General features: G+C 40.7%; 2 protein-coding genes and 1 long non-coding RNA gene across 4 annotated transcripts; 1 reads left to right on the top strand and 2 right to left on the bottom strand.

The window, feature by feature from the left end:
- Positions 1–1,475: 1,475 nt before the first annotated feature.
- Positions 1,476–16,308, top strand: LOC117516234 (monocyte chemotactic protein 1B-like). 2 transcript variants are annotated; one of them, XR_004562336.1, is made up of 5 exons: positions 1,476–1,481; positions 5,050–5,198; positions 5,537–5,654; positions 6,217–6,455; positions 16,297–16,308. XR_004562336.1 is itself a non-coding variant. In XM_034177161.1 (4 exons), exons 2-4 carry the CDS (start codon positions 5,126–5,128, stop codon positions 6,329–6,331), a joined length of 306 nt encoding a protein of 101 aa, XP_034033052.1. In that variant the 5' UTR covers positions 1,476–1,481; positions 5,050–5,125; the 3' UTR covers positions 6,332–6,890. The 2 variants fall into 2 exon arrangements, 1 of the variants encoding a protein (XP_034033052.1); XM_034177161.1 differs by lacking the exon at positions 16,297–16,308 and having other exon boundaries at positions 6,217–6,890.
- Positions 9,908–11,011, bottom strand: LOC117516235. Its single transcript, XR_004562337.1, has 2 exons — positions 10,894–11,011; positions 9,908–10,572 (listed from the first exon to the last, which is right to left on the bottom strand). It is a non-coding gene; the product is annotated as an uncharacterized LOC117516235 (long non-coding RNA).
- On the bottom strand, positions 11,142–15,937 carry LOC117514971 (cyclic AMP-responsive element-binding protein 1-like). The gene is made up of 2 exons (XM_034175535.1): positions 15,847–15,937; positions 11,142–11,314 (listed from the first exon to the last, which is right to left on the bottom strand). The coding sequence occupies exons 1-2, from the start codon at positions 15,926–15,928 to the stop codon at positions 11,142–11,144; spliced, it is 255 nt and encodes an 84-aa protein (XP_034031426.1). The 5' UTR covers positions 15,929–15,937.
- Positions 16,309–23,950: the final 7,642 nt, after the last annotated feature.

The raw sequence follows: 23,950 nt of genomic DNA, 5'->3' as shown, positions 1-23,950 counted from the left end.
GTGACTGGGAGTCGTGTGGCAATGTGGGTGTGTCCCACGTGAATGTTTCGGCCCACCCCAGGCCCAGTCTCTAGGGGCGGGCGTTGGAGTTTAACCGCTCGGGGCAGTCGTTTGCAAGATGCTCAATCGAGCCACAAACAAAACAAGCTCCGTTGGCCCGCCTCCTTTGTGCTCCAGGTGCCCTAAATGTTGCCCTGCTCATGTCCATAGCTTCGTCAGCAGGGGGAGCCGTAGCCACACGGAGCACAGGAACAGGGGAGCGTGGGGAGGGCGGAGCTTGGTCGGAACCGGAAGGGAGAGGGACGACGCATGCCTGGCCACACCCTTCGCCTCGTTCCCGACGGCGTTCTTCTAACCGGTTGTCGAGTCCTATGACTAGATCGATGAGCCCATCTAAATCCCGCGGTTCGTCCTTCGCCACCAGTTGCTCTTTTAGGACCAGTGACAGTCCGTTTACAAAGGCGGCGCGGAGGGCAGTGCTATTCCAGCCGGACCTCGCAGCCGCGATGCGGAAGGCGACTGCATAGGCAGCTGCGCTCCGACGCCCCTGTCTCATTGACAGTAGCACGGTTGAAGCGGTCTCTCCTCTATTGGGGTGATCGAACACCGTTCTGAGCTCCCGCACAAACCCATCGTATGTATGAAGGAGCCGTGAGTTCTGCTCCCAGAGCGCTGTAGCCCAAGCGCGTGCCTCCCCGCGAAGCAGGTTGATTACATAAGCTACTTTGCTAGCGTCAGTCGCGTACATCACGGGACGCTGTGCGAAGACGAGCGAACACTGCATAAGGAAATCCGCGCACGTCTCCACACAGCCTCCGTACGGTTCTGGAGGGCTTATGTATGCTTCTGGGGACGGAGGGAGGGGCCGTTGAACGACCAGTGGAACGTCACTATTACGCGCAGGGTCCTCGGGAGGGAGAGCCGCAGCGGCGCCCGGAGGGCGCGCTTCCACTTGTGCGGCGAGAGCCTCCACCCTGCGGTTTAGGAGAACGTTCTGCTCGGTCATTAAATCCATCCGAGTGGTGAAAGCGGTGAGGATCCGCCGCAACTCACCGATTACCCCTCCCGAAGACGCCGACGCGCCCTGTTCTTCCATTGGCCGTTCAACAGCCGGTTGATGCCCCTCGGGATCCATGACGCTGGCCGAGATATCCTGTTGTGAAAGTGTAGGAACACGGACCCACAACAGGGGGCGCAAATGAACGGACAATGGAGAAGGTAAATAACAAGTTTTACTGTTGTGAAACGAGCACAACCAATACAACAATCAACAATTTGGGGTTAAGCCGAATTCTGCTGGTGTCGTGTGGGCAGGCTCAAAGGTAGGAGACGTCCGTCCAAGTCGAACCGGAACCACCCAGATCTCCTCTGCCACCGAACCCTGGAAGTACTGGAACCGCCAAGTCCTGAATTCCCAGGTGGCCACTGCCTCCGCTCGTCGGATCCGGTACTGCTGGCAAGAGAGAGCAACAAACACACAGGTGTGGATGCGGCTGCACCCAGTAACACGGAGAGGGGAGAAGCCGCCTCCACCTCTCGTCACAATAAAGCAGGAAGGTGAGTACTTATCCAAGCAATTGGCTTTCGGTAGTCAGCTGTCCTGAAAGGTTTAACAAGTATTATCAGATAACACAGAATATGCTGCAGAGAAGGTTACCTCTATCTCAAGGCGATATCTTGGCACTGAGGTGGAGACGCCGTCCTGCTGATATACCTCCGTGCTGAGTGGAACAGCTGTGTCCAGTGATGGGTGACAGCTGTCACCCTGGCTGCTCTCGTGAGGCGGCAGCGCCCTCTGGTGCCTGGAGCCCGCACTCCAGGCAGGGCGCCCTCTGGTGGTGGTGGGCCAGCAGTACCTCCTCTTCAGCGGCCCACACAACACTCTGCCTCTGTCACTTGTAGTAAATGAGGCCGTAGGGTTGTTTTCTGATTGTGTCACAGCGGTTGTAACACGTGCAGAATGTAGCTTGGCATTGTCATGCTGAAATAAGCAGGGACGTCCCTGAAAAAGACGTTGCTTAGATGGCAGCATGTGTTGCTCCAAAACCCGGATGTACCTTTCAACATTGATGGTGCCATCACAGATGTGTAAGTTACCCATGCCATGGGCACTAATACACCCCATACCATCACAGATGCTGGCTTTTGAACTTTGCACTGGTAACAATCTGAATGGTCTTTTTCCTCTTTTGTCTGGAGGACATGACGTCCATGATTTCCAAAAACAATTTGAAATGTGGACTCATCAGACACAGCACACTTTTCCACTTTGCGTCTGATCATTTCAAATGAGCTCGGGCCCAGAGAAGGCGGTGGTGTTTCTGGATGTTGTTGATGTATGGCTTTCGCTTTGCATGGTAGAGTTTTAACTTGCGCTTGTAGATGTAGTGACAATGACAATGACAATGGTTTTCTGAAGTGTTCCTGAGCCCACGGGGTAAGATTATTTGATGTTGGTTTTTAATGCAGTGCCGCCTGAGGGATCGAAGGTCATGGGCATTCAATGTTGGTTTTTGCCCTTGCCGCTTATGTGGAGAAAGTTCTTCAGATTCTCTGAATCTTCTGATTATATTATGGACTGTAGATGATGGAATCCCTAAATTCCGTGCAGTTGAACGTTTGAGAAACATTGTTCTTAAACTGCTGGACTATTTTTTTCACGCAGTTGTTCACAAAGTGGTGATCCTCACCCCATCTTTGCTTGTGAACAGCTGAGCCTTTTGGGGATGCTCCTTTTATACCCAATCACGACACTCACCTGTTTCCAAGTCAGTGTTCTTTGAGCATTCATCAACTTTCCCAGTCTTTTGTTGCCACATCCCAACTTTTTTGAAATGTGTTGCAGACATCCATTTCAAAATGAGCAAATATTTGCACAAAAACAAAGTTTATCAGTTTGAACATTAAATATCTTGTCTTTGTGGTGTATTCAGTTGAATATAGGTTGAAGAGGATTTGCAAATCATTGTATTCTGTTTTTATTTACATTTTACACAACGTATATAATATACAGTGTTTTTTTTTTTATCACAATTGTTTAACAGCATCCAAAACTTAGGGCCACCAATATACATAACACCTCCGGAAGGATGATTTTTAGCCAAAGCAGACTTCCTCTTTTTCTCTTTCTTTCTCTCTCTCTCCCAACCAGGGCTGCCCAATGCTTGGTTTGTGAGCCACATTTGGTCCGCACCCCCTTTGTTTTAGCCCGCAGTGGCAATTCAACCAATTCTCTGTGAATTAATAAATTACTGTTAAGCACATTAAACTGTGCAAGCAACCACAATTGTGGGCGATGCAAGTCATCCCGCACACAACCCGTTTAGCACTGTGCTTTCTGGGAAGAGGTACAGGAGCCTCCGGTCCCGCACCACCAGACTCACAAAGAGCTTCATCCACCAGGCTGTGAGATTATTGAACTCTCTCCTCCCAGCTACATCCAGGCTTTCAAGAAGCTAATATATATATATATATATATATATATATATATATATATATATATATATATATATATATATATATTATGCACATTATCTGCAGCAAGATCATGTTGTAGATCTTTGGAGCAGGTCTGTGGGTTGACTATGTTCTCACCGTCATTCTCTTCAGCTTATCAGATTTTTCTTGGCCTGCCACTTCGGGCCTTAACTAGTACTGTGCCTGTGGTCTTCCATTTCCTCACTATGTTCCTCACAGTGGAAACTGACAGCTGAAATCTCTGAGATAGCTTTTTGTATCCTTCCCCTAAGCCATGATGTTAAACAGTCTTTGTTTTCAGGTCATTTGAGAGTTGTTTTGAGGCTCCCATGTTGACTCATTAGAAGAGATGCAAAGAGGAGAAACATTTGCAAATGGCCACCTTAAATACCCTTTCTCATGATTGGATTCACCTGTGTAAGGAGGTCAAGGGTCAATGACCTTACCAAACCAATTTTGTGTTCCAATCATTAGTGCTAAATGTATTCAAATCAATAATATGACAAGGGTGCCCAAATTTATGCACCTGCCTAATTTTGTTTAAATAATTATTGCACACTTTCTGTAAATACTAGAAACTTCATTTCACTTCTCAAATATCAGTGTATTCGCCTGCTATTTGATATATTTAACTGAAATTTCTGATCCAGATAACCAAAATGATTTCTAAAGGAAATCATGAAAATTATCAGGGGTGCCCAAACTTTTGCATACAACTGTATGTGCTGGATCAAACAGTGTTGTAGGTGATGCCCCTTTCTCAACTGCTCGTTGGACACAGTCATTCCAGTGGTAGCCAAGAAACCTCCCAAGTGACCTAGTACCAAAAAATTCTACTTGCCTTAGGCATCCATACAGTAGCACCAGGACCCTAAAGACTTAGACCTTCTTTTTCCGGCAAAAATGTAGTCATCAGCAAACACTTCTGTCCCTTCAAAGCAAAGACAATGAGCACCTCAGTTCTCAACATGTGCGTGAGTTTTGAAATGAGCTTATATGTCCGTTTCTTTCCTTTCCAAAAGCCGAGGTCTGGTGGCCACCCAGGCTACGGCTGCTTGTAAAGACTCAACTCATGCTATGATGTACTCAGAGTTAATGCAACATATTAGTGCTTTACAAATGGTAAAAGAAGACACATGCACAAATACGAAAGGGCAAATAATGTCAGACAGCATGTGTTTCTATTAATGTGGCTGTGACATGTACAGAGTGATTAAAATAACCAGAAAGTACAAAAGCATTCGCTGTAATCACACCTAATAAACAGGCAGGTGGTGTAGTCCACAGGGAAAGCCCATATAAAACATACTTCCTCATTATTTGGGCCGTTCTTAAAGTTCAGCACTCATTGTCATATTGTTTAGGGAAGTGAAAAGGATTCGGATTCAGGGCAAACACACACACACACACACACACACACACACACAAAACTCCCACTGCTGGCAAACCCCCGCTGTCACCAAAAGGTGAGAGAAACCAACACGTCATAACCAAGTCCAGGCCTGCATTCTGGGGCCTTCCCCGCTGCCCTGCCTGGAGCTATAAATGTGGTATCACGGGTCCACTCAGCAGAGCAATCCACTTCCACAGCAGGACCGAAGCTTGCACACATAACTGCTCCACGCCGAGGGAACAGTCAGACGTCAGGATGGCCGCCGCTCGACTCACCCTGTCTGTGTTTGTGGTGCTGATGCTGGCTGCTGCCATCAACGTGACCCAAGGTAAGAACTCAGACTGTGACTCGTCTCAAAAAAACCTTTTAAAACTTAAAGTTCTGACAAGAATAAGAAGAAAACATTTTGGGTGTATAGTACATGAAATTATGCATTTTATGGTAAAACTACACTTCACAGACATTGTTTCATATATATATATATATATATATATATATATATATATATATATATATATATATATATATATATATATATATATATATATATATATATATATGCCAAGCCTGACATGATATTTTAAACATTTTTATTATATTGGGTAAATACTGTATAGATAGATAGAAAGAACAGTGCACAATTCTAAATATGTCTGTACTTTGTAGGTATGCGAAGTGTCGGGCCGAAGAAATGCTGCTTTCAGTTCAGAGAGAATCCTCTGCCGAAAAACAGAGTGTCCAGTTACATGAAGACAAGCCAGAGCTGCTCCAACCCGGCCGTGGTGTAAGTCCTCCATCCATCAACCTCATAGCTGAAGTTTATTTTATGCCATTTTATTTTATAAAAATATTTCACAGAAGACAAAATTAACCATTTTAAATTTACCACACTGGTAACAGCATTGAATTTTTACAACAGAAGTGGGTGATATCTGGTAGATGAGTAGATGACTGAATCCATCACAGTTTGTGTAAACAAGAGCTCAAAAACAATAAATGTTATATTCTTATATATCAAATCAAAAGGGGATATAATGATGACAAACTGGTTAAATGTTGGTTAAGGTTGATGCACCAGATCAACACAAAAAGCAACTTTATATTGTTTATGTAACACACCAAACACTAGTCTGCCACCTGCTGGGCATGTCTGGGATTGTTGCAGGGAATAACCTTATCTTCACATGCATTATTGGAAAGTAGGAGCAGGTGTGGTTAACGTTAGATGTATTTTGAAATGAATTCACCACTTTCTTTCATTTCCAAAGCTGACATTTCCTTGTATATGTTGTGTACGTGTGTATCAGATGTACAACTGAACTAAAGTGTCTTCATGTTGACTACAGGTTGGAAACGGTGGCCGGTCGCCAGCTGTGCGTGAGGCCTTCAGCCGCATGGGTGCAGAAGATCATCAGCTACCTGGATGCTAAATTCGTCGCAGGACAGGCATCGAACCTGTAACCATGGTGGCAGCACGTCTATTACTACTGCTACTACTAATACTACAGTCCATGTGCTTCCATGAACAGAATGTGTACAACTAATGCAATGTGATGCTGCAATATTCACGCAAAATATATATACAGTAAATGTATCACAGGTTAGCCATGAATGTAAGTACTAAGTATTATTCAAAGTTGGGTTTTTTTGTTGTTGTTTTTTAACCTTCACATATTTTTCAACGTGTTTAAACATGGTTTAATATCATTGTCATGAAAGCTGCAAGTACAAATGTCCCAGTACTTAGATTTATATTGATTATTTGCATTTCTAGTTAAATGTTTTTGTGTTATTGTATGGAAGATTTTTGTTTTTAACACAGAGAAGATTTATTGTTGAAAAAACAGTTCCTCCTCAACACAGTAGACTATAAGCTTAACTACTATTTCTCGACCAAAACACTGTGACATTTATATGAAGGAATATTATTTTTTTCCAAGGATGTTTTGAATTCAGTGACCTAATTTAACAATTTATATTTCTGAGTGCTTTTGCTAAAAATCTGGATCATATTCATTTGAAATAAAGCAACAAAACTTGCAATTTTGGCTCTGCTGGGTTCTTCAGGTTCTTTTGAACTTTTCTGTCCCTTTGAATTTTATTTCCTTCCAAGCACTAAAGAGCATCAAAATTCAGAGTCTTGTTGTAGTATGAAATGTAAACATATATCTTTGCTGTAAGGTATTAATCATTTGATTTATTTGATTTTCATCTGTTTCAACACAATATGTCAAACTGTAAAAGACACTGACACAAACGCTTTTCAGAGTATTTAGGCATAAATTAAAATCTGGTATAAAGAATTTTGCAAGTGGTTGCTTATTGTTATATTTACATTTGTGAACATCAGCTTTACTACAATTTAACACAAGATTTAAAATAAAGAAATGGTCTCTAAGAACTTAAATCCAAATGTAACATTTAAAAAAATAAATTCAAGTTTACATTCATATGATCATCTATAAACTTACACAAACCAAACCACAAAATAATTAACAAATTCACAATTCTAAATGTGGAGATTGTAGCAGACTCCGGACTCCTATCCATCCTCATCCTCCTCAACCTGAGTGCAGCTTCTGACACCATTTTTCATTCCATCCTCCTTCATAGACTGCCAGCTATTGGTTTATCATGCACACCTTTAGATTGGTTTTCATCTTATGTCTCTGGCCACACTCAGTATATTCAGTTAAAAACATTCACATCACAGCCATCTCCCCTCATCTCTGGTGTTCCCCAAGGCTCTGTCCTTGGTCCTATCCTTTTCATTATCTATCTTCTCCCTCTCGATAATACAGTATATTTCAGAAACATAATATTCAATTTCATTGCTACGCGGACGACACCCAGCTCTACCTTTCCACCAAACCCAGCTCCCTCTGTGATTGCTTGCAGGAAATCAAATCCTGGTTTTCCTCTAACTCTCTCAAACTCAATAGTGACAAAACTGAGGTTCTCCTCGTTGGTTCCAAATCCACTCTCACAAAAGCTAGCAACTTCACTATAACTATTGACAACTCCTCCATCTCCCCATCCCCTCACATTAAGAGTCTGGGTGTCGTCCTCGATGGTACTTTGTCATTTCAAACCCACATCAATAACATCACCCGTTCTGCATATTTCCATCTCCGAAACATTAATCATCTTTGCCTGTCACTCACTTCTGATAGCACTGCCATCCTGCTTCACTTTTTGGTCACCTCCCGCCTGGACTATTGCAACTCTCTCGTCTTTGGTCTCCCCCAAAAGCTTCTTCATAAGCTCCAACTGGTTCAGAATGCAGCAGCTCGGATAATCACAGGAACACCATTTATTCACCACATCACCCCCATTCTTCAATAACTTCACTGGCTTCCAATTACTCACCGCATTGATTATAAAATCATCCTTCTAACTTTCAAGGCTGCCCACAACCTCGCCCCAATGTACCTCATTGAGCTTCTTCACACACACACACACACACCTGGCCACACCCTCAGCTCATCATCCTCTGTCAGCCTCACCATTCCTTCTGCTCGTTTGACCACTATGGGATTTAGAGCTTTCAGTCGCTCTGCCTCCCACCTTTGGAACTCCCTTCCACTGTGTTATGAGAGCAGCTAATACTGAGGAGTCTTCCCCTTTAAGAGAGAGAGCTCTGCATGCTGTGATGACGTCAGTGTGTGTGTGTGGCGGGCTGAGCGGGAGGAGACGAGTGTGGAACGTAGCAGGTTAGCAGAGAGAGAGAAAAATATAAAAAAATAGAAAAGTGTGACTTTGCGGAAGAAGTGTTCGGTTAATAACTGCCGTAATAAAAATAAGGCTTAGAAGGGTAAAGTGTGTCCGTCCATCTGTTCACTGGCTGCCGTGCAGAGTCGATTGGGTTGTTGAACCTGAAGCTACAGTAGTTCAGCCCTGGAGGACAACCGAATGTTTTCCCCTACGCTCCTGAACCACGGTCCAGGGGCTGAGTAGGAAAGTTCAACTGGATCCGTAACATTGACTCTCTGGCTATTTTCAAATCATGTCTCAAAACCCACCTTGTTCAAAAAGCTTATTCACCATGAGCTCCACTCATTCACTGCATAACTTTTGTCTTGTTTTAAATTGTTCTATAATTTATTTTAACTGGTAAATGTCCTTGTAAGTTTTTTATTATAATTTGTTTATTGTTATGCTTTTATATCTGCTTATTTCCGCATTTTAATGGTGTCCTTGAGTTTTTTTTAAAGGCGCCTATAAATGGAATGTATTGTTATTGTTATGAACCACAAAAGAGCAGTTAGTGTAAATATGTAAAATTGTTTTTTTTTTTTATGGTTGGATAAAAACATTTTTACAAATACGATACGATACACTTTATTGTCCCCTCAGGGAAATTTGTCTTGGACTCATGCTAGGTGCCTTACAAGAAAAGAGAAAACAAACAATACAGATAAAAACAACCACATCCATAACAAATTAACATGACAGGAGTCAGGAGAAACACCATAAATATTGCATAATTCCAATTTTAAACATTATTGTTTAAAATACATTTAATTTTATTTATAATTAAAAATTTGATTTGGCACCAATTTTTTTTTCATAAGAAAAGTCGTTCTGCGGTGTTGATGTGTCTGGTACAGAGCATTTTAGTGCAGCTTTGATGATCTTTGACCTTGTGGTCTGTTTGCGCAGAAAGCCGGAAACTCTTCATCCTTTGTGAAACCGGTGAGACCACGACCTCAAACCAATAAAATGCAACATATTGGAATAAACAGGTGACTGAGACAGTGATACATAAATAACCAACAACAAGGAATTTCTGTTGACTTCCAGGACCTAGACAGGCGAAACAAACCTTTTAGCAAAAAAGAAAAAAAAAAAAGAATCTGTGACAGCATAAAATATAAAAGCACATGAATGCCATCAGATAAACAGAACAATACTGAGGTCAAATGAGGTCCACTTCACAGAAGTAAAAATGTTGAAGGTCACTTTCATGACGTCACAGGGTGACAGTCTTTTAAGAATGTTAATTTTTTTTTTTTGGAGACAATTTTTTTTTTTTTATATAAATTTTAATCTTTGTATTGAACACAAATTGCTTTTTTGAAAAAAAAAAAAAAAATTAATGTATAAAACATTTTAAACATGAACGTGTCCGAGCAGCACAGGGATGGTTATCCACCGCCATCTAGTGTTTGTGGTGCAGCACTGAAAAGTGTCAGTTGATTTGATTTGATTTTCTTTCCGCTTGTCACTTCACCACCAGTTCATATCAATTCATATCATTCAGTTGTTTGGAACATTGCTTTGGAGACCTGTTAAAACTTAAAATTCTGTTTCCTGAAGCAGTCGATCACTTGACACCTCTGATATTCCTGATTGTAAAAAAAAAAAGAAGCATCAGTGTGCTTCTGAAATTAACGCGCCTGTTCACACAAAGGACTGTTTTTGCGACAGTGATAAAATCATATTTTCAAGCACATTTTCAAACTTGTATTTGATATAAAACTTGTAGCCCAACAGTCAGCTTTTTGTGTCAAGTAAACAAACACATAAAATCAAAAAATCAATAACAAACCAAATGTATTTATTTTTAAAATCCCCTAAGGTTTTTCAGGGTGCTGAGTTCCTCCATGAGCCTTTTGTTGTGGTCCTCCAGGTGAGACACCCGTCTCACCAGCCATATGAGGTACTCGGCCTTCCTCCTCCGGTACTGGCGGGCTGCCACCCTGCACCGCAGTCAGACAGTGTGTCAGTGAGTTAAAGACCGGGTTCAGTTAAGAACAACAACAACAACGGGAGGTGCTAAAATGGTCAAAAGTTTTAAGACTCAGTTTTTAACTTTACACATGCACACTGGAGCCTCTGCAGAGGCATGAACTCCAAGGAGTGCCGTTTAAGTTCACTTATGGAGGAACGAGAGATCTGAAAAACTGTCCAACATCCGCTAACATCCCCAACAAACGAAGCCAAACATCTTCACCGCAGCGTGAAAATATCTTTGTTCAAAACTAGCAACAATGCACCAATCACATAAGTAGAACACACACCTGTTTTTCACGAGCCGTACTTCCTTCTTTTGTGTCACTTCCTGTGTGCCTGCCGCTGACGCTGCTGATGACGCAATAGCCATGTCACCGAGGGCGGCCGTATGGATGTGCTGTGCCGGCATGCCTCTAGGAGTCGCTGAGGGAGTGAAAACGAAACACACACACACACACACACACAAAACATTAGCAAGGAAATTATGGGGGTGGAAGGAGGGAGTTCAGTTTCCATATTTTCATGGATTTGTTTTTTATTGACCTTGTGAAACCACTTGACTGCTCTGTAACAGGGTCTGCTGTACGTCTCTGGTCTGGTCATGGTGCAGGATGGTGGCAGCATTGGACATTGTCAGTGTCCCCTGGCCTTTCATGTCATCTGTAGCATTAGTGGCCAGCTGGATGGCCCCACCCTGGATAATGGCACCTGCAAAAGCAATGAAAGACATCAGAGGGCTGACGCAGACCCTGCCCACCCTGCACAGGCTTCCAACATTTTCCATTTCAAAATTAGACGTTTTCTGTACTTAAATTCACAAACTTCATAGATTTCACTGTACAAATAATTACTTATTTATTCAAATAAATAGTTTAAAAATGCATCGTTAAACATGTACGATATGGCACATTGTGGCATATCACCACATAATATGCCAAGTTATGGAGACCCTCCTGTCCTGTGCACCAACAGCATTTCCTGTATATTTGTTCTGTGAATTGTTCTGTAATTTATGTCTGTAGCATGGCCCAAGCAGACGGTCACCCCTTTGAGTTGGGTCTGCTTGAGGTTTCTTCCTCAGAGGGAGTTTTTCTTTACTACTGCTGCTCTGGGGGTTAGTAAGGTTAGACCTTACTTGTGTGAAGCGCCTTGAGGCAACTCTGTTGTGATTTGATGCTATATAAATAAAAATAAATTGAAAATTGTTATGACATATCATAATATTTAGTTGAGCCCAAAATTTGTATCAGCAGCCCTGGGTAAGTAGGCACTTAAAAATCAATTAAAGCAAGTTTTCAAGTGAAATCGCGATCCCGGAAGTCTGCCATCTCAGAGAAATTGATTGCCCACTCCACGGTAAATTACTGTCAGCACAGAGAGATGGACCTGCATTACTATACACTGCTGAAAGAGATTTGGAATCAGTGCACACCTTGTACAAAAAACCCAGTGAAGAAAGGAGACATCTATGGCTAGGGCACCTGCAACAAAATTTCCATGGGAAAAACCTGGACAACATCCATGTAAGCTCTACAGATTTCGTATAAGGTAAGATTACCGAGTTAAAAGAAAAGAAGATTGAGAGGGAGGTAATTTTTTATCCATTTCATAGAAAAAAATGATCATGTATATTATTTGATTTTTAAATAACATAAAAAATGAGCGGTAAAAGAAGGAAAAAAGATAAAGGTACATGTGATCAGATCCATCTCACTACATGCATCATTAAAAATCTTGGACCGGAGAACATGGCAGCACCATCACTGCCATGTTCTGGAAAAATACAGATTGTTGAATTTTGAAACTATTCAAAGAATGGCTAGTAGCCGATGAGTGCATAGAATCATACATAACTCTGCACCTGCTCCTCTTCAGAACTTTGTCCAGTTAACATCTCAAGTGACAAACAGAAATACATGCTCCGTCACCAGGGGGCAGTGTACTGTTCCAAAACCATGGAGCTGTACAGCTCCATGTCCAAAATGTAAAACAACTTTTGCACAGACAGAATTTTCATATAGAGCGATTAAAGAATGAAACAATCGTCCTACTGGACTAAAAAGCCAAACATTATTTTATTTTTACCAGTGAATTAAAAAAGTGGCTGTTGAATGGTCAGACCTGCCAGCATTGACTCCGAGTCTGTTTTTTTTCTCCTTCTCCTGTGTAAGAAACTGTTTAATGTTATTTCCATGTTTCCATTTCCATGTTCCAATTGTTTTTTTTGGGGGGGGGGGGGGGGGTTTGTGATTTAGATGCGCAATAGTACAGTCTCTACGGGGCATGATGGTGATATAGTGATATGGTGCCTGTGAAAGTGATTTATTGTGGGATTTATTGTTCTAATTTTAGAACTTAGAATAGAATTTTAGAATATTGTGCTATTATATTGTTAAATTTTTATTTATTTATTGTTAATTTATTTGATGTACCCAGGGACTGCAGATAGAAATTAGCTATATAGCTATAATCTGGTACAACTCATCTTTGTCTTGAACTCGATGTTGTACACTGTCCCTCAAATAAACTAAATAAACTAAACATACATGCAAGCATTTGCCCCCCATGATCCATGACATTTTTTCCTCGGACACAGCCACAAACAAACTGCAGGGTTTGCATTAGAATTTTTGGCCAGTGACTCCTGCTGCTAACTTCAGGAGCTACTCAAGTGTGCTGCAGTAAGCTAAGAGAGGTGGCAAATGATGCCAGGAAAGCAAAGTGTGTCTAAAATTATGTAGTTTCATATTTGAAAAAGGCAACATAAACATAAGTAAATCCACAACGCTGCAGAGGAGCAGGGCTTTTGAAATGAAACGGGTGTTGGATCTAGGTGTTTTTTTGTTTTTTGTTTTTTTGCACGTTCAGAATTGGCTGGAAATTTGTTCATATGAAGCAGAATAGCATAAAAAAAATCAATATTTGTAGTATTTTTAAATCTATTATAAAAGCCACAGCTTGAGCCAATTTTATTCACAGGCTAAACACAAAAAACACTCCTTGGTTTCAAATATTTATAATATCAAAAGGGCACATGAATGTTGTTGTCCATTCAGCTGCTCCTGTTTTTTGTTCGGGGTCACCACAGCGGATACAGCCAGATCTGCATTGGCATTTGGCACAAGTTTTACACCGGATGCCCTTCCTGACACAACTCTAGTGTAACCTGGAGAAACACACACAGCCGCTGGTGTTCCAAAGAAGTCTCCCATCCAAGTATTAACCAGGCCCCGCACTGCTTAGCTTCTGAGATCTGACGGGATCGGGTTGACACAGAGCAGATCGGCTGCATCAAAAGGCACATGAATAATTTTACAATTTTGAAAAACAATCTGCGAAAGAGAAAAAAAACTCAATGAGTTTCTGCAACTGTAGATACCAAAATTGTATCTACAGCTTTTATCACTGATGTCGCATGTTTATTATTTATTTAGTCTTTGACTAGTTGTCTCTACAGATGCACTGCTCCAGACCACCTTAAATATTTTCTCAATTTTAAGTTTGATTTTTGGTGAAATTACAGCATATCATAAAGCATCACTCTGTACAGATTAAAAATCATCATAGGCAGCATCGCTATTCGGTAAACATCCCATCTGTGCACTCTTGTATTGATTCACATAAAATGCCAAATTAATAATAAGCAATGGGATATAATGTAATAAGAGGAATTGTCTTCTTAAACGTGCAGTGAATAAACATAACTGTGGTTTGGTACGCTTTGGCTTTTAGGTCCCTAGTATAGAATACAAAAGTAAGCTGTCCAATTCCATTTATTCTTCCAAAATTTCTGGATAGAGGGGTGCAGGCTGGTTTGCTGTTCTATATTGTCCACTTTAGTGGCCTCTACAGATCTATGCTCAAAGAGAGAGAGGAGCTGAAAGCAGCGAGAAGAAACAAAACAGAGACAACGTTATTTTAAAACCAACGTTTCTGAATGTGCATTCTGCGTCCCAGGGATGCATTGCATTTTATATTTCGAGTCCAGCCTTGTTGATTTTGCATCATGCCAGTGTAAGCGCAAACCCAAAAACTGGTTATACGCATCCAAACTGTTGCAGTTTTTCAAATCCTCTGATGTACAGGGGCTATGTGACAATAATAATTAATTCACGATGCCCATGTACGTAACAGCAGGCAGTGAACTCTCACTCACCGACCACACAAATGATGGCATTTCCTACGGATCTTCACCACCAATTACTTTCATCTTCATCTCTTATTGCAACTGTGCTTAATCTATCTCTATATCTCATGGCTGTCTCACAAAGTTTTGTGATGCTTCTGTGAACTTTCTACATCTGGAAAAGTAGAATGTGCACTTCTGCAATCTCTTGTTTACATGCCAGTGCCTCCAAGATGACCAAACATCTGGGTAATACGCACAACACTGGCGTCACAGAAAACACTCTACTGGGGACCTACACGAACACACTACAGTCTCCACTGATTCAACACAGAACCAAATCATATTGCTGCACATCTTCGCTTGGCTAAACAAACATATTTCTGTTGTCCAAACATTTTACCTGAATTTTAGGGTACATTTTAATGTACAATATACTGGCAAAAGTCTGGAAACACAAATATTTCTCCATACCCTAAATTCCTTTTTCCATACTTATCCAAACCTGGAAGCTACTAAAATCAAATGCCATATTGTTCTATACTGCGTAGGAACCCTATCTGTACACCAAAACAGTAAACTGTTTTTAATCACAGAGCTCTGTTGTCAAGTTCTGCATTTGTGTCCAGCCTTTCTGTGGAACCAGACGTGATACCATATATAATTGTACAAGTAAACATATCTGTCTGAAACTGTGTTTTTGACTTCATTATGAAGTCATTCATGCCGATCATCACAAATATTTTGCTGATCAGTAAATGCTTTCAATCATCCTTATTGGCTTCTTGGTTGTTGAGATACACAAAATAAGCGTGAGATGATCATCTCCTGAAGCGTCCACACACAAGAACTCACACCTGACTTCCTGTAAGAAGTCCTCTGACAGTCACACCACAAACTAGAGAGCTGCCAGGCGCCACTTCTTACATATTTCTCCAAGTAACATTTCCACTCAAGTTTGACAAAAATAGTTTTGTTTGTTTTGACCATCTGCCAAAGACTTTGAATGTGTTTCCAGTAAGACATCTGTTTGCTGTCAGTCAAAAGTAAATACGCTCTGACAAGTTTCTCAACTTCTGACCTTTTCTGACCCTGCAGATGTGGTGGGAGTTACTGTACTGGCCATTGGTGTGATCGATGACAGCCTGCATGTCGACTGAGGCGATGGTGGCAGCAGAGTTGTCCTGACTTCTCATCCTCGATATGAGGGATGGCTGGAGCATCTGATTACAAGTCATGCACAAGCTTCCTGCATTACAGGAAAAAGGCAACATGTCTCAAAAGATAATGTCATAAATTTACAATGGGATGATCCACATGACACCTGTTTGTTAGCAGAGATGTTTTAATCAAAAAAACATGCAATGGAAAAGATCAAAGCAAGATGATAAAGACAGCAAAGAAAAGAACAACCCCACGTGAAGGTCTTCTGGACAGGATCCCCCTCCTTTTCTGAGGATCTAGTAGACTGACCGATAATTGGTAATACATATTACCGGTAATATATATTACCAGTTATCGGCAGTAATTATTGACAGCAATAGCCAGCCAGGCTGATAATCAGTAATATATATATTAATGGTTACTGGCACAAATTATTGGCGGCGTTAATCAGCCAAGCCGATCATCGGTTATCTAAATATATTAGGGGCTAACTGAATATCAGCCAGGCTGATTATCTGTGTTGATAACTGGTCAACCCCTACAAGAAATAAATCAATAATAATGAAGAACAGACTGCAAGTCGCCTGATGAGTAAGAGTGGAAAGTACGTGACACCACAACAACTACCGCCACGAGGTTTGAGCTTCCAGTCCTTGTGCCATCTCAACAAGAATGACCATCGCATCCTTCTTTCAGGGTTTTCTTTTTTCAATACTGAGAATTACATGTGCAAAATACAGCCATTTAGGGTATGTAAAAGAACTGATTTAGTTTTCGCAATGTGTCTCACAGATCCCAACAAAGAAACGTATGGGGCCATTATTGTAGCAAAAGTATCTTCAAATGTGTCCTTTGATCTGTGTGTATGTAACAACATCCACAAATGTGTAAAAAAAAAGAAGAAGAAGAAAAAAAAAATCAGTGTGTGTGTGTATTGAATGTGTTCTTACACGTGACTTTGGGACACTCCTGCCACGATCTGTAAATGCTTGCAGCGATTTGTGTGTGTGTGGAGACTTGTCTGTGCCGCCGTGACTATTCAGCTTCACACCACTAGGGGCGCAAGCACCAATGATATCAGTCACCCCTCCCGTTTTAAGGCTGGCCACCACTTCAAGTTGGATGCAATGCATTCTGGATAAAATGAACTGATAAATAAACGCGTCTTATTCTGCAGATTGCAGTGCTTTATGCTACTGCTGGGGTGAACATGTTGACGTTTATTCGAGCTTGTTAAAATTATGTCCATAGGTGGTTTTGATGTCTAAATTATGAAACAACATGACACCATAAACTCGGCTTCAAAATGCTGAGCTTCATGCTGTTCAAATGTAGTGATGTTGGAATAATCCCAGAAATTTCTCCGCTATTTGTTCACAAAAGCACACAATTTAACAACTGAATTTTTTTTTCTGGAGTCTGACTTCTTTTGTGTTTCAACCTTTAAACTAATGTATCATTCCATTAAAAAAATGAAAACTTTTTTTAATGGAGTAATGGAGCTGAGTATTCCATTAACTTTAACTAGTAATGACTTCATGACTTTCTTTGCTAACAAAATTTTAACTATTAGAGAAAAAATTACTCATAACCATCCCAAAGACATATCGTTATCTTTGGCTGCTTTCAGTGATGCCGGTATTTGGTTAGACTCTTTCTCTCCGATTGTTCTGTCTGAGTTATTTTCATTAGTTACTTCATCCAAACCATCAACATGTTTATTAGACCCCATTCCTACCAGGCTGCTCAAGGAAGCCCTACCATTATTTAATGCTTCGATCTTAAATATGATCAATCTATCTTTGTTAGTTGGCTATGTACCACAGGCTTTTAAGGTGGCAGTAATTAAACCATTACTTAAAAAGCCATCACTTGACCCAGCTATCTTAGCTAATTATAGGCCAATCTCCAACCTTCCTTTTCTCTCAAAAATTCTTGAAAGGGTAGTTGTAAAACAGCTAACTGATCATCTGCAGAGGAATGGTCTATTTGAAGAGTTTCAGTCAGGTTTTAGAATTCATCATAGTACAGAAACAGCATTAGTGAAGGTTACAAATGATCTTCTTATGGCCTCGGACAGTGGACTCATCTCTGTGCTTGTTCTGTTAGACCTCAGTGCTGCTTTTGATACTGTTGACCATAAAATTTTATTACAGAGATTAGAGCATGCCATAGGTATTAAAGGCACTGCGCTGCGGTGGTTTGAATCATATTTGTCTAATAGATTACAATTTGTTCATGTAAATGGGGAATCTTCTTCACAGACTAAAGTTAATTATGGAGTTCCACAAGGTTCTGTGCTAGGACCAATTTTATTCACTTTATATATGCTTCCCTTAGGCAGTATTATTAGACGGTATTGCTTAAATTTTCATTGTTACGCAGATGATACCCAGCTTTATCTATCCATGAAGCCAGAGGACACACACCAATTAGCTAAACTGCAGGATTGTCTTACAGACATAAAGACATGGATGACCTCTAATTTCCTGCTTTTAAACTCAGATAAAACTGAAGTTATTGTACTTGGCCCCACAAATCTTAGAAACATGGTGTCTAACCAGATCCTTACTCTGGATGGCATTACCCTGACCTCTAGTAATACTGTGAGAAATCTTGGAGTCATTTTTGATCAGGATATGTCATTCAAAGCGCATATTAAACAAATATGTAGGACTGCTTTTTTGCATTTACGCAATATCTCTAAAATCAGAAAGGTCTTGTCTCAGAGTGATGCTGAAAAACTAATTCATGCATTTATTTCCTCTAGGCTGGACTATTGTAATTCATTATTATCAGGTTGTCCTAAAAGTTCCCTAAAAAGCCTTCAGTTAATTCAAAATGCTGCAGCTAGAGTACTGACGGGGACTAGAAGGAGAGAGCATATCTCACCCATATTGGCCTCTCTTCATTGGCTTCCTGTTAATTCTAGAATAGAATTTAAAATTCTTCTTCTTACTTTAAGGTTTTGAATAATCAGGTCCCATCTTATCTTAGGGACCTCGTAGTACCATATCACCCCAATAGAGCGCTTCGCTCTCAGACTGCAGGCTTACTTGTAGTTCCTAGGGTTTGTAAGAGTAGAATGGGAGGCAGAGCCTTCAGCTTTCAGGCTCCTCTCCTGTGGAACCAGCTCCCAATTCAGATCAGGGAGACAGACACCCTCTCTACTTTTAAGATTAGGCTTAAAACTTTCCTTTTTGCTAAAGCTTATAGTTAGGGCTGGATCAGGTGACCCTGAACCATCCCTTAGTTATGCTGCTATAGACGTAGACTGCTGGGGGGTTCCCATGATGCACTGTTTCTTTCTCTTTTTGCTCTATATGCACCACTCTGCATTTAATCATTAGTGATCGATCTCTGCTCCCCTCCACAGCATGTCTTTTTCCTGGTTCTCTCCCTCAGCCCCAACCAGTCCCAGCAGAAGACTGCCCCTCCCTGAGCCTGGTTCTGCTGGAGGTTTCTTCCTGTTAAAAGGGAGTTTTTCCTTCCCACTGTAGCCAAGTGCTTGCTCACAGGGGGTCGTTTTGACCGTTGGGGTTTTACATAATTATTGTATGGCCTTGCCTTACAATATAAAGCGCCTTGGGGCAACTGTTTGTTCTGATTTGGCGCTATATAAAAAAATTGATTGATTGATTGATTGATATTGTCCATTCGATTGCTCCCGTTTCTGGTTCGGGGTCACCACAGTGGATACAGCCAGATCCACATTGGTATTTGGCACAGGTTTTACGCCAGATGCCTTTGCTGACACAACTCCAGTGCAAAAAGGTCCCCCATCCAAGTGTAGCGGCTGCACTCTGCGTTGTGTTGTTATGACTCCGCCCATTCGCTCCCCTCGGGACGCGAACTCACAAGCTCCGGCATGGGAGTCGGACTCTCTAACCAGAAGGCTAAAACCCAGGGCTCTGGCCTTGTGACCAGAGAATCCTTTTGAGCTGTTGGGAGTGAGGTTTACTAACTACATCTGCACAGCAACACTGCTGGCCTCCGTTACACAAGTACTAACCAGGTCATACACTACTAGTTTCTGAGATCTGACGGGATAAGGCTTACACAGAGAAGATCAGCTGCTTTTGATCAATCAATCAATCAATCAATTTTTTTTATATAGCGCCAAAAAAGAAGTCTTTAAAAAACCAAGATTTAGAACCAAAGTAAAGGAAAGGAGTATTGCAGTAAATGGTGTCAAATTATGGAACAATCTTAATAAAGAAATTAAAGAATTAAGGTCGCTTAAATTATTTAAAAAACATATTAAATTAGATGTATTAAGTAAGTATGAAACTATGAAGTAAGTCAGTGGGCTGCAAGAAAGTCAAAAAAAAAAAAAAAGTAAACTGTTAATAATGTTTGGAGTGTCTTAAGTTTAAATGTAACCTGTCAGTGATGTAATCTATTAATTAATGGTCATAATTATGAAATGGGTCAGTGGTATGTGACAAGTTAAAGAAATGCAATCTGTTAAATAATGTTGACTATGATGCTGTATATTGAAAGATTGTATTGTTAAAAGGGGCAGAAATCATAAGACTTGTTCTTTCTGTTCCTTTTCATTCTGGTATTGTGGTGCTTTTGTTTTTTGCTTTTCTGTTTTTCTTTTAAATGTATGAAATAAATATTTAAATTAAAAAAAAATCACAACAAACAGTTGCCCCAAGGCGCTTTATATTGTAAGGCAAGGCCATACAATAATTATGTAAAACCCCAACGGTCAAAACGACCCCCTGTGAGCAAGCACTTGGCTACAGTGGGAAGGAAAAACTCCCTTTTAACAGGAAGAAACCTCCAGCAGAACCAGGCTCAGGGAGGGGCAGTCTTCTGCTGGGACTGGTTGGGGCTGAGGGAGAGAACCAGGAAAAAGACATGCTGTGGAGGGGAGCAGAGATCGATCACTAATGATTAAATGCAGAGTGGTGCATACAGAGCAAAAAGAGAAAGAAACAGTGCATCATGGGTACCCCCCAGCAGTCTACGTCTATAGCAGCATAACTAAGGGATGGTTCAGGGTCACCTGATCCAGCCCTAACTATAAGCTTTAGCAAAAAGGAAAGTTTTAAGCCTAATCTTAAAAGTAGAGAGGGTGTCTGTCTCCCTGATCTGAATTGGGAGCTGGTTCCACAGGAGAGGAGCCGAAAACTGAAGGCTCTGCCTCCCATTCTACTCTTACAAACCCTAGGAACTACAAGTAAGCCTGCAGTCTGAGAGCGAAGCGCTCTATTGGGGTGATATGGTACTACGAGGTCCCTAAGATAAGATGGGACCTGATTATTCAAAACCTTATAAGTAAGAAGAAGAATTTTAAATTCTATTCTAGAATTAACAGGAAGCCAATGAAGAGAGGCCAATATGGGTGAGATATGCTCTCTCCTTCTAGTCCCCGTCAGTACTCTAGCTGCAGCATTTTGAATTAACTGAAGGCTTTTTAGGGAACTTTTAGGACAACCTGATAATAATGAATTACAATAGTCCAGCCTAGAGGAAATAAATGCATGAATTAGTTTTTCAGCATCACTCTGAGACAAGACCTTTCTGATTTTAGAGATATTGCGTAAATGCAAAAAAGCAGTCCTACATATTTGTTTAATATGCGCTTTGAATGACATATCCTGATCAAAAATGACTCCAAGATTTCTCACAGTATTACTAGAGGTCAGGGTAATGCCATCCAGAGTAAGGATCTGGTTAGACACCATGTTTCTAAGATTTGTGGGGCCAAGTACAATAACTTCAGTTTTATCTGAGTTTAAAAGCAGGAAATTACAGGTCATCCATGTCTTTATATCTGTAAGACAATCCTGCAGTTTAGCTAATTGGTGTGTGTCCTCTGGCTTCATGGATAGATAAAGCTGGGTATCATCTGCGTAACAATGAAAATTTAAGCAATACCGTCTAATAATACTACCTAAGGGAAGTATGTATAAAGTGAATAAAATTGGTCCTAGCACAGAACCTTGTGGAACTCCATAATTAACTTTAGTCTGTGAAGAAGATTCCCCATTTACATGAACAAATTGTAATCTATTAGACAAATATGATTCAAACCACCGCAGCGCAGTGCCTTTAATACCTATGGCATGCTCTAATCTCTGTAATAACATTTTATGGTCAACAGTATCAAAGGCAGCACTGAGGTCTAACAGAACAAGCACAGAGATGAGTCCACTGTCCGAGGCCATAAGAAGATCATTTGTAACCTTCACTAATGCTGTTTCTGTACTATGATGAATTCTAAAACCTGACTGAAACTCTTCAAATAGACCATTCCTCTGCAGATGATCAGTAAGCTGTTTTACAACTACCCTTTAAGTAATGGTTTAATTACTGCCACCTTAAAAGCCTGTGGTACATAGCCAACTAACAAAGATAGATTGATCATATTTAAGATCGAAGCATTAAATAATGGTAGGGCTTCCTTGAGCAGCCTGGTAGGAATGGGGTCTAATAAACATGTTGATGGTTTGGATGAAGTAACTAATGAAAATAACTCAGGCAGAACAATCGGAGAGAAAGAGTCTAACCAAATACCGGCATCACTGAAAGCAGCCAAAGATAACGATACGTCTTTGGGATGGTTATGAGTAATTTTTTCTCTAATAGTTAAAATTTTGTTAGCAAAGAAAGTCATGAAGTCATTACTAGTTAAAGTTAATGGAATACTCAGCTCAATAGAGCTCTGACTCTTTGTCAGCCTGGCTACATTGCTGAAAAGAAACCTGGGGTTGTTCTTATTTTCTTCAATTAGTGATGAGTAGAAAGATGTCCTAGCTTTACGGAGGGCTTTTTTATAGAGCAACAGACTCTTTTTCCAGGCTAAGTGAAGATCTTCTAAATTAGTGAGACGCCATTTCCTCTCCAACTTACGGGTTATCTGCTTTAAGCTACGAGTTTGTGAGTTATACCACGGAGTCAGGCACTTCTGATTTAAAGCTGTCTTTTTCAGAGGAGCTACAGCATCCAAAGTTGTCTTCAATGAGGATGTAAAACTATTGACGAGATACTCTATCTCACTTACAGAGTTTAGGTAGCTACTCTGCACTGTGTTGGTATATGGCATTAGAGAACATAAAGAAGGACTCATATCCTTAAACCTAGTTACAGCGCTTTCTGAAAGACTTCTAGTGTAATGAAACTTATTCTCCACTGCTGGGTAGTCCATCAGAGTAAATGTAAATGTTATTAAGAAATGATCAGACAGAAGGGAGTTTTCAGGGAATACTGTTAAGTCTTCTATTTCCATACCATAAGTCAGAACAAGATCTAAGATATGATTAAAGTGGTGGGTGGACTCATTTACTTTTTGAGCAAAGCCAATAGAGTCTAATAATAGATTAAATGCAGTGTTGAGGCTGTCATTCTCAGCATCTGTGTGGATGTTAAAATCGCCCACTATAATTATCTTATCTGAGCTAAGCACTAAGTCAGACAAAAGGTCTGAAAATTCACAGAGAAACTCACAGTAACGACCAGGTGGACGATAGATAATAACAAATAAAACTGGTTTTTGGGACTTCCAATTTGGATGGACAAGACTAAGAGTCAAGCTTTCAAATGAATTAAAGCTCTGTCTGGGTTTTTGATTAATTAATAAGCTGGAATGGAAGATTGCTGCTAATCCTCCGCCCCGGCCCGTGCTACGAGCATTCTGACAGTTAGTGTGACTCGGGGGTGTTGACTCATTTAAACTAACACATTCATCCTGCTGTAACCAGGTTTCTGTAAGGCAGAATAAATCAATATGTTGATCAATTATTATATCATTTACCAACAGGGACTTAGAAGAGAGTGACCTAATGTTTAATAGACCACATTTAACTGTTTTAGTCTGTGGTGCAGTTGAAGGTGCTATATTATTTTTTCTTTTTGAATTTTTATGCTTAAATAGATTTTTGCTGGTTATTGGTGGTCTAGGAGCAGGCACCGTTTCTACGGGGATGGGGTAATGAGGGGATGGCAGGGGGAGAGAAGCTGCAGAGAGGTGTGTAAGACTACAACTCTGCTTCCTGGTCCCAACCCTGGATAGTCACGGTTTGGAGGATTTAAGAAAATTG

Source organism: Thalassophryne amazonica, chromosome 8 (assembly GCF_902500255.1).
Source record: "Thalassophryne amazonica chromosome 8, fThaAma1.1, whole genome shotgun sequence".
NCBI lineage: Eukaryota > Metazoa > Chordata > Actinopteri > Batrachoidiformes > Batrachoididae > Thalassophryne > Thalassophryne amazonica.
Note: the sequence above shows the minus strand (reverse complement) of the source record. Positions and strands in the feature narration are given on the sequence as shown.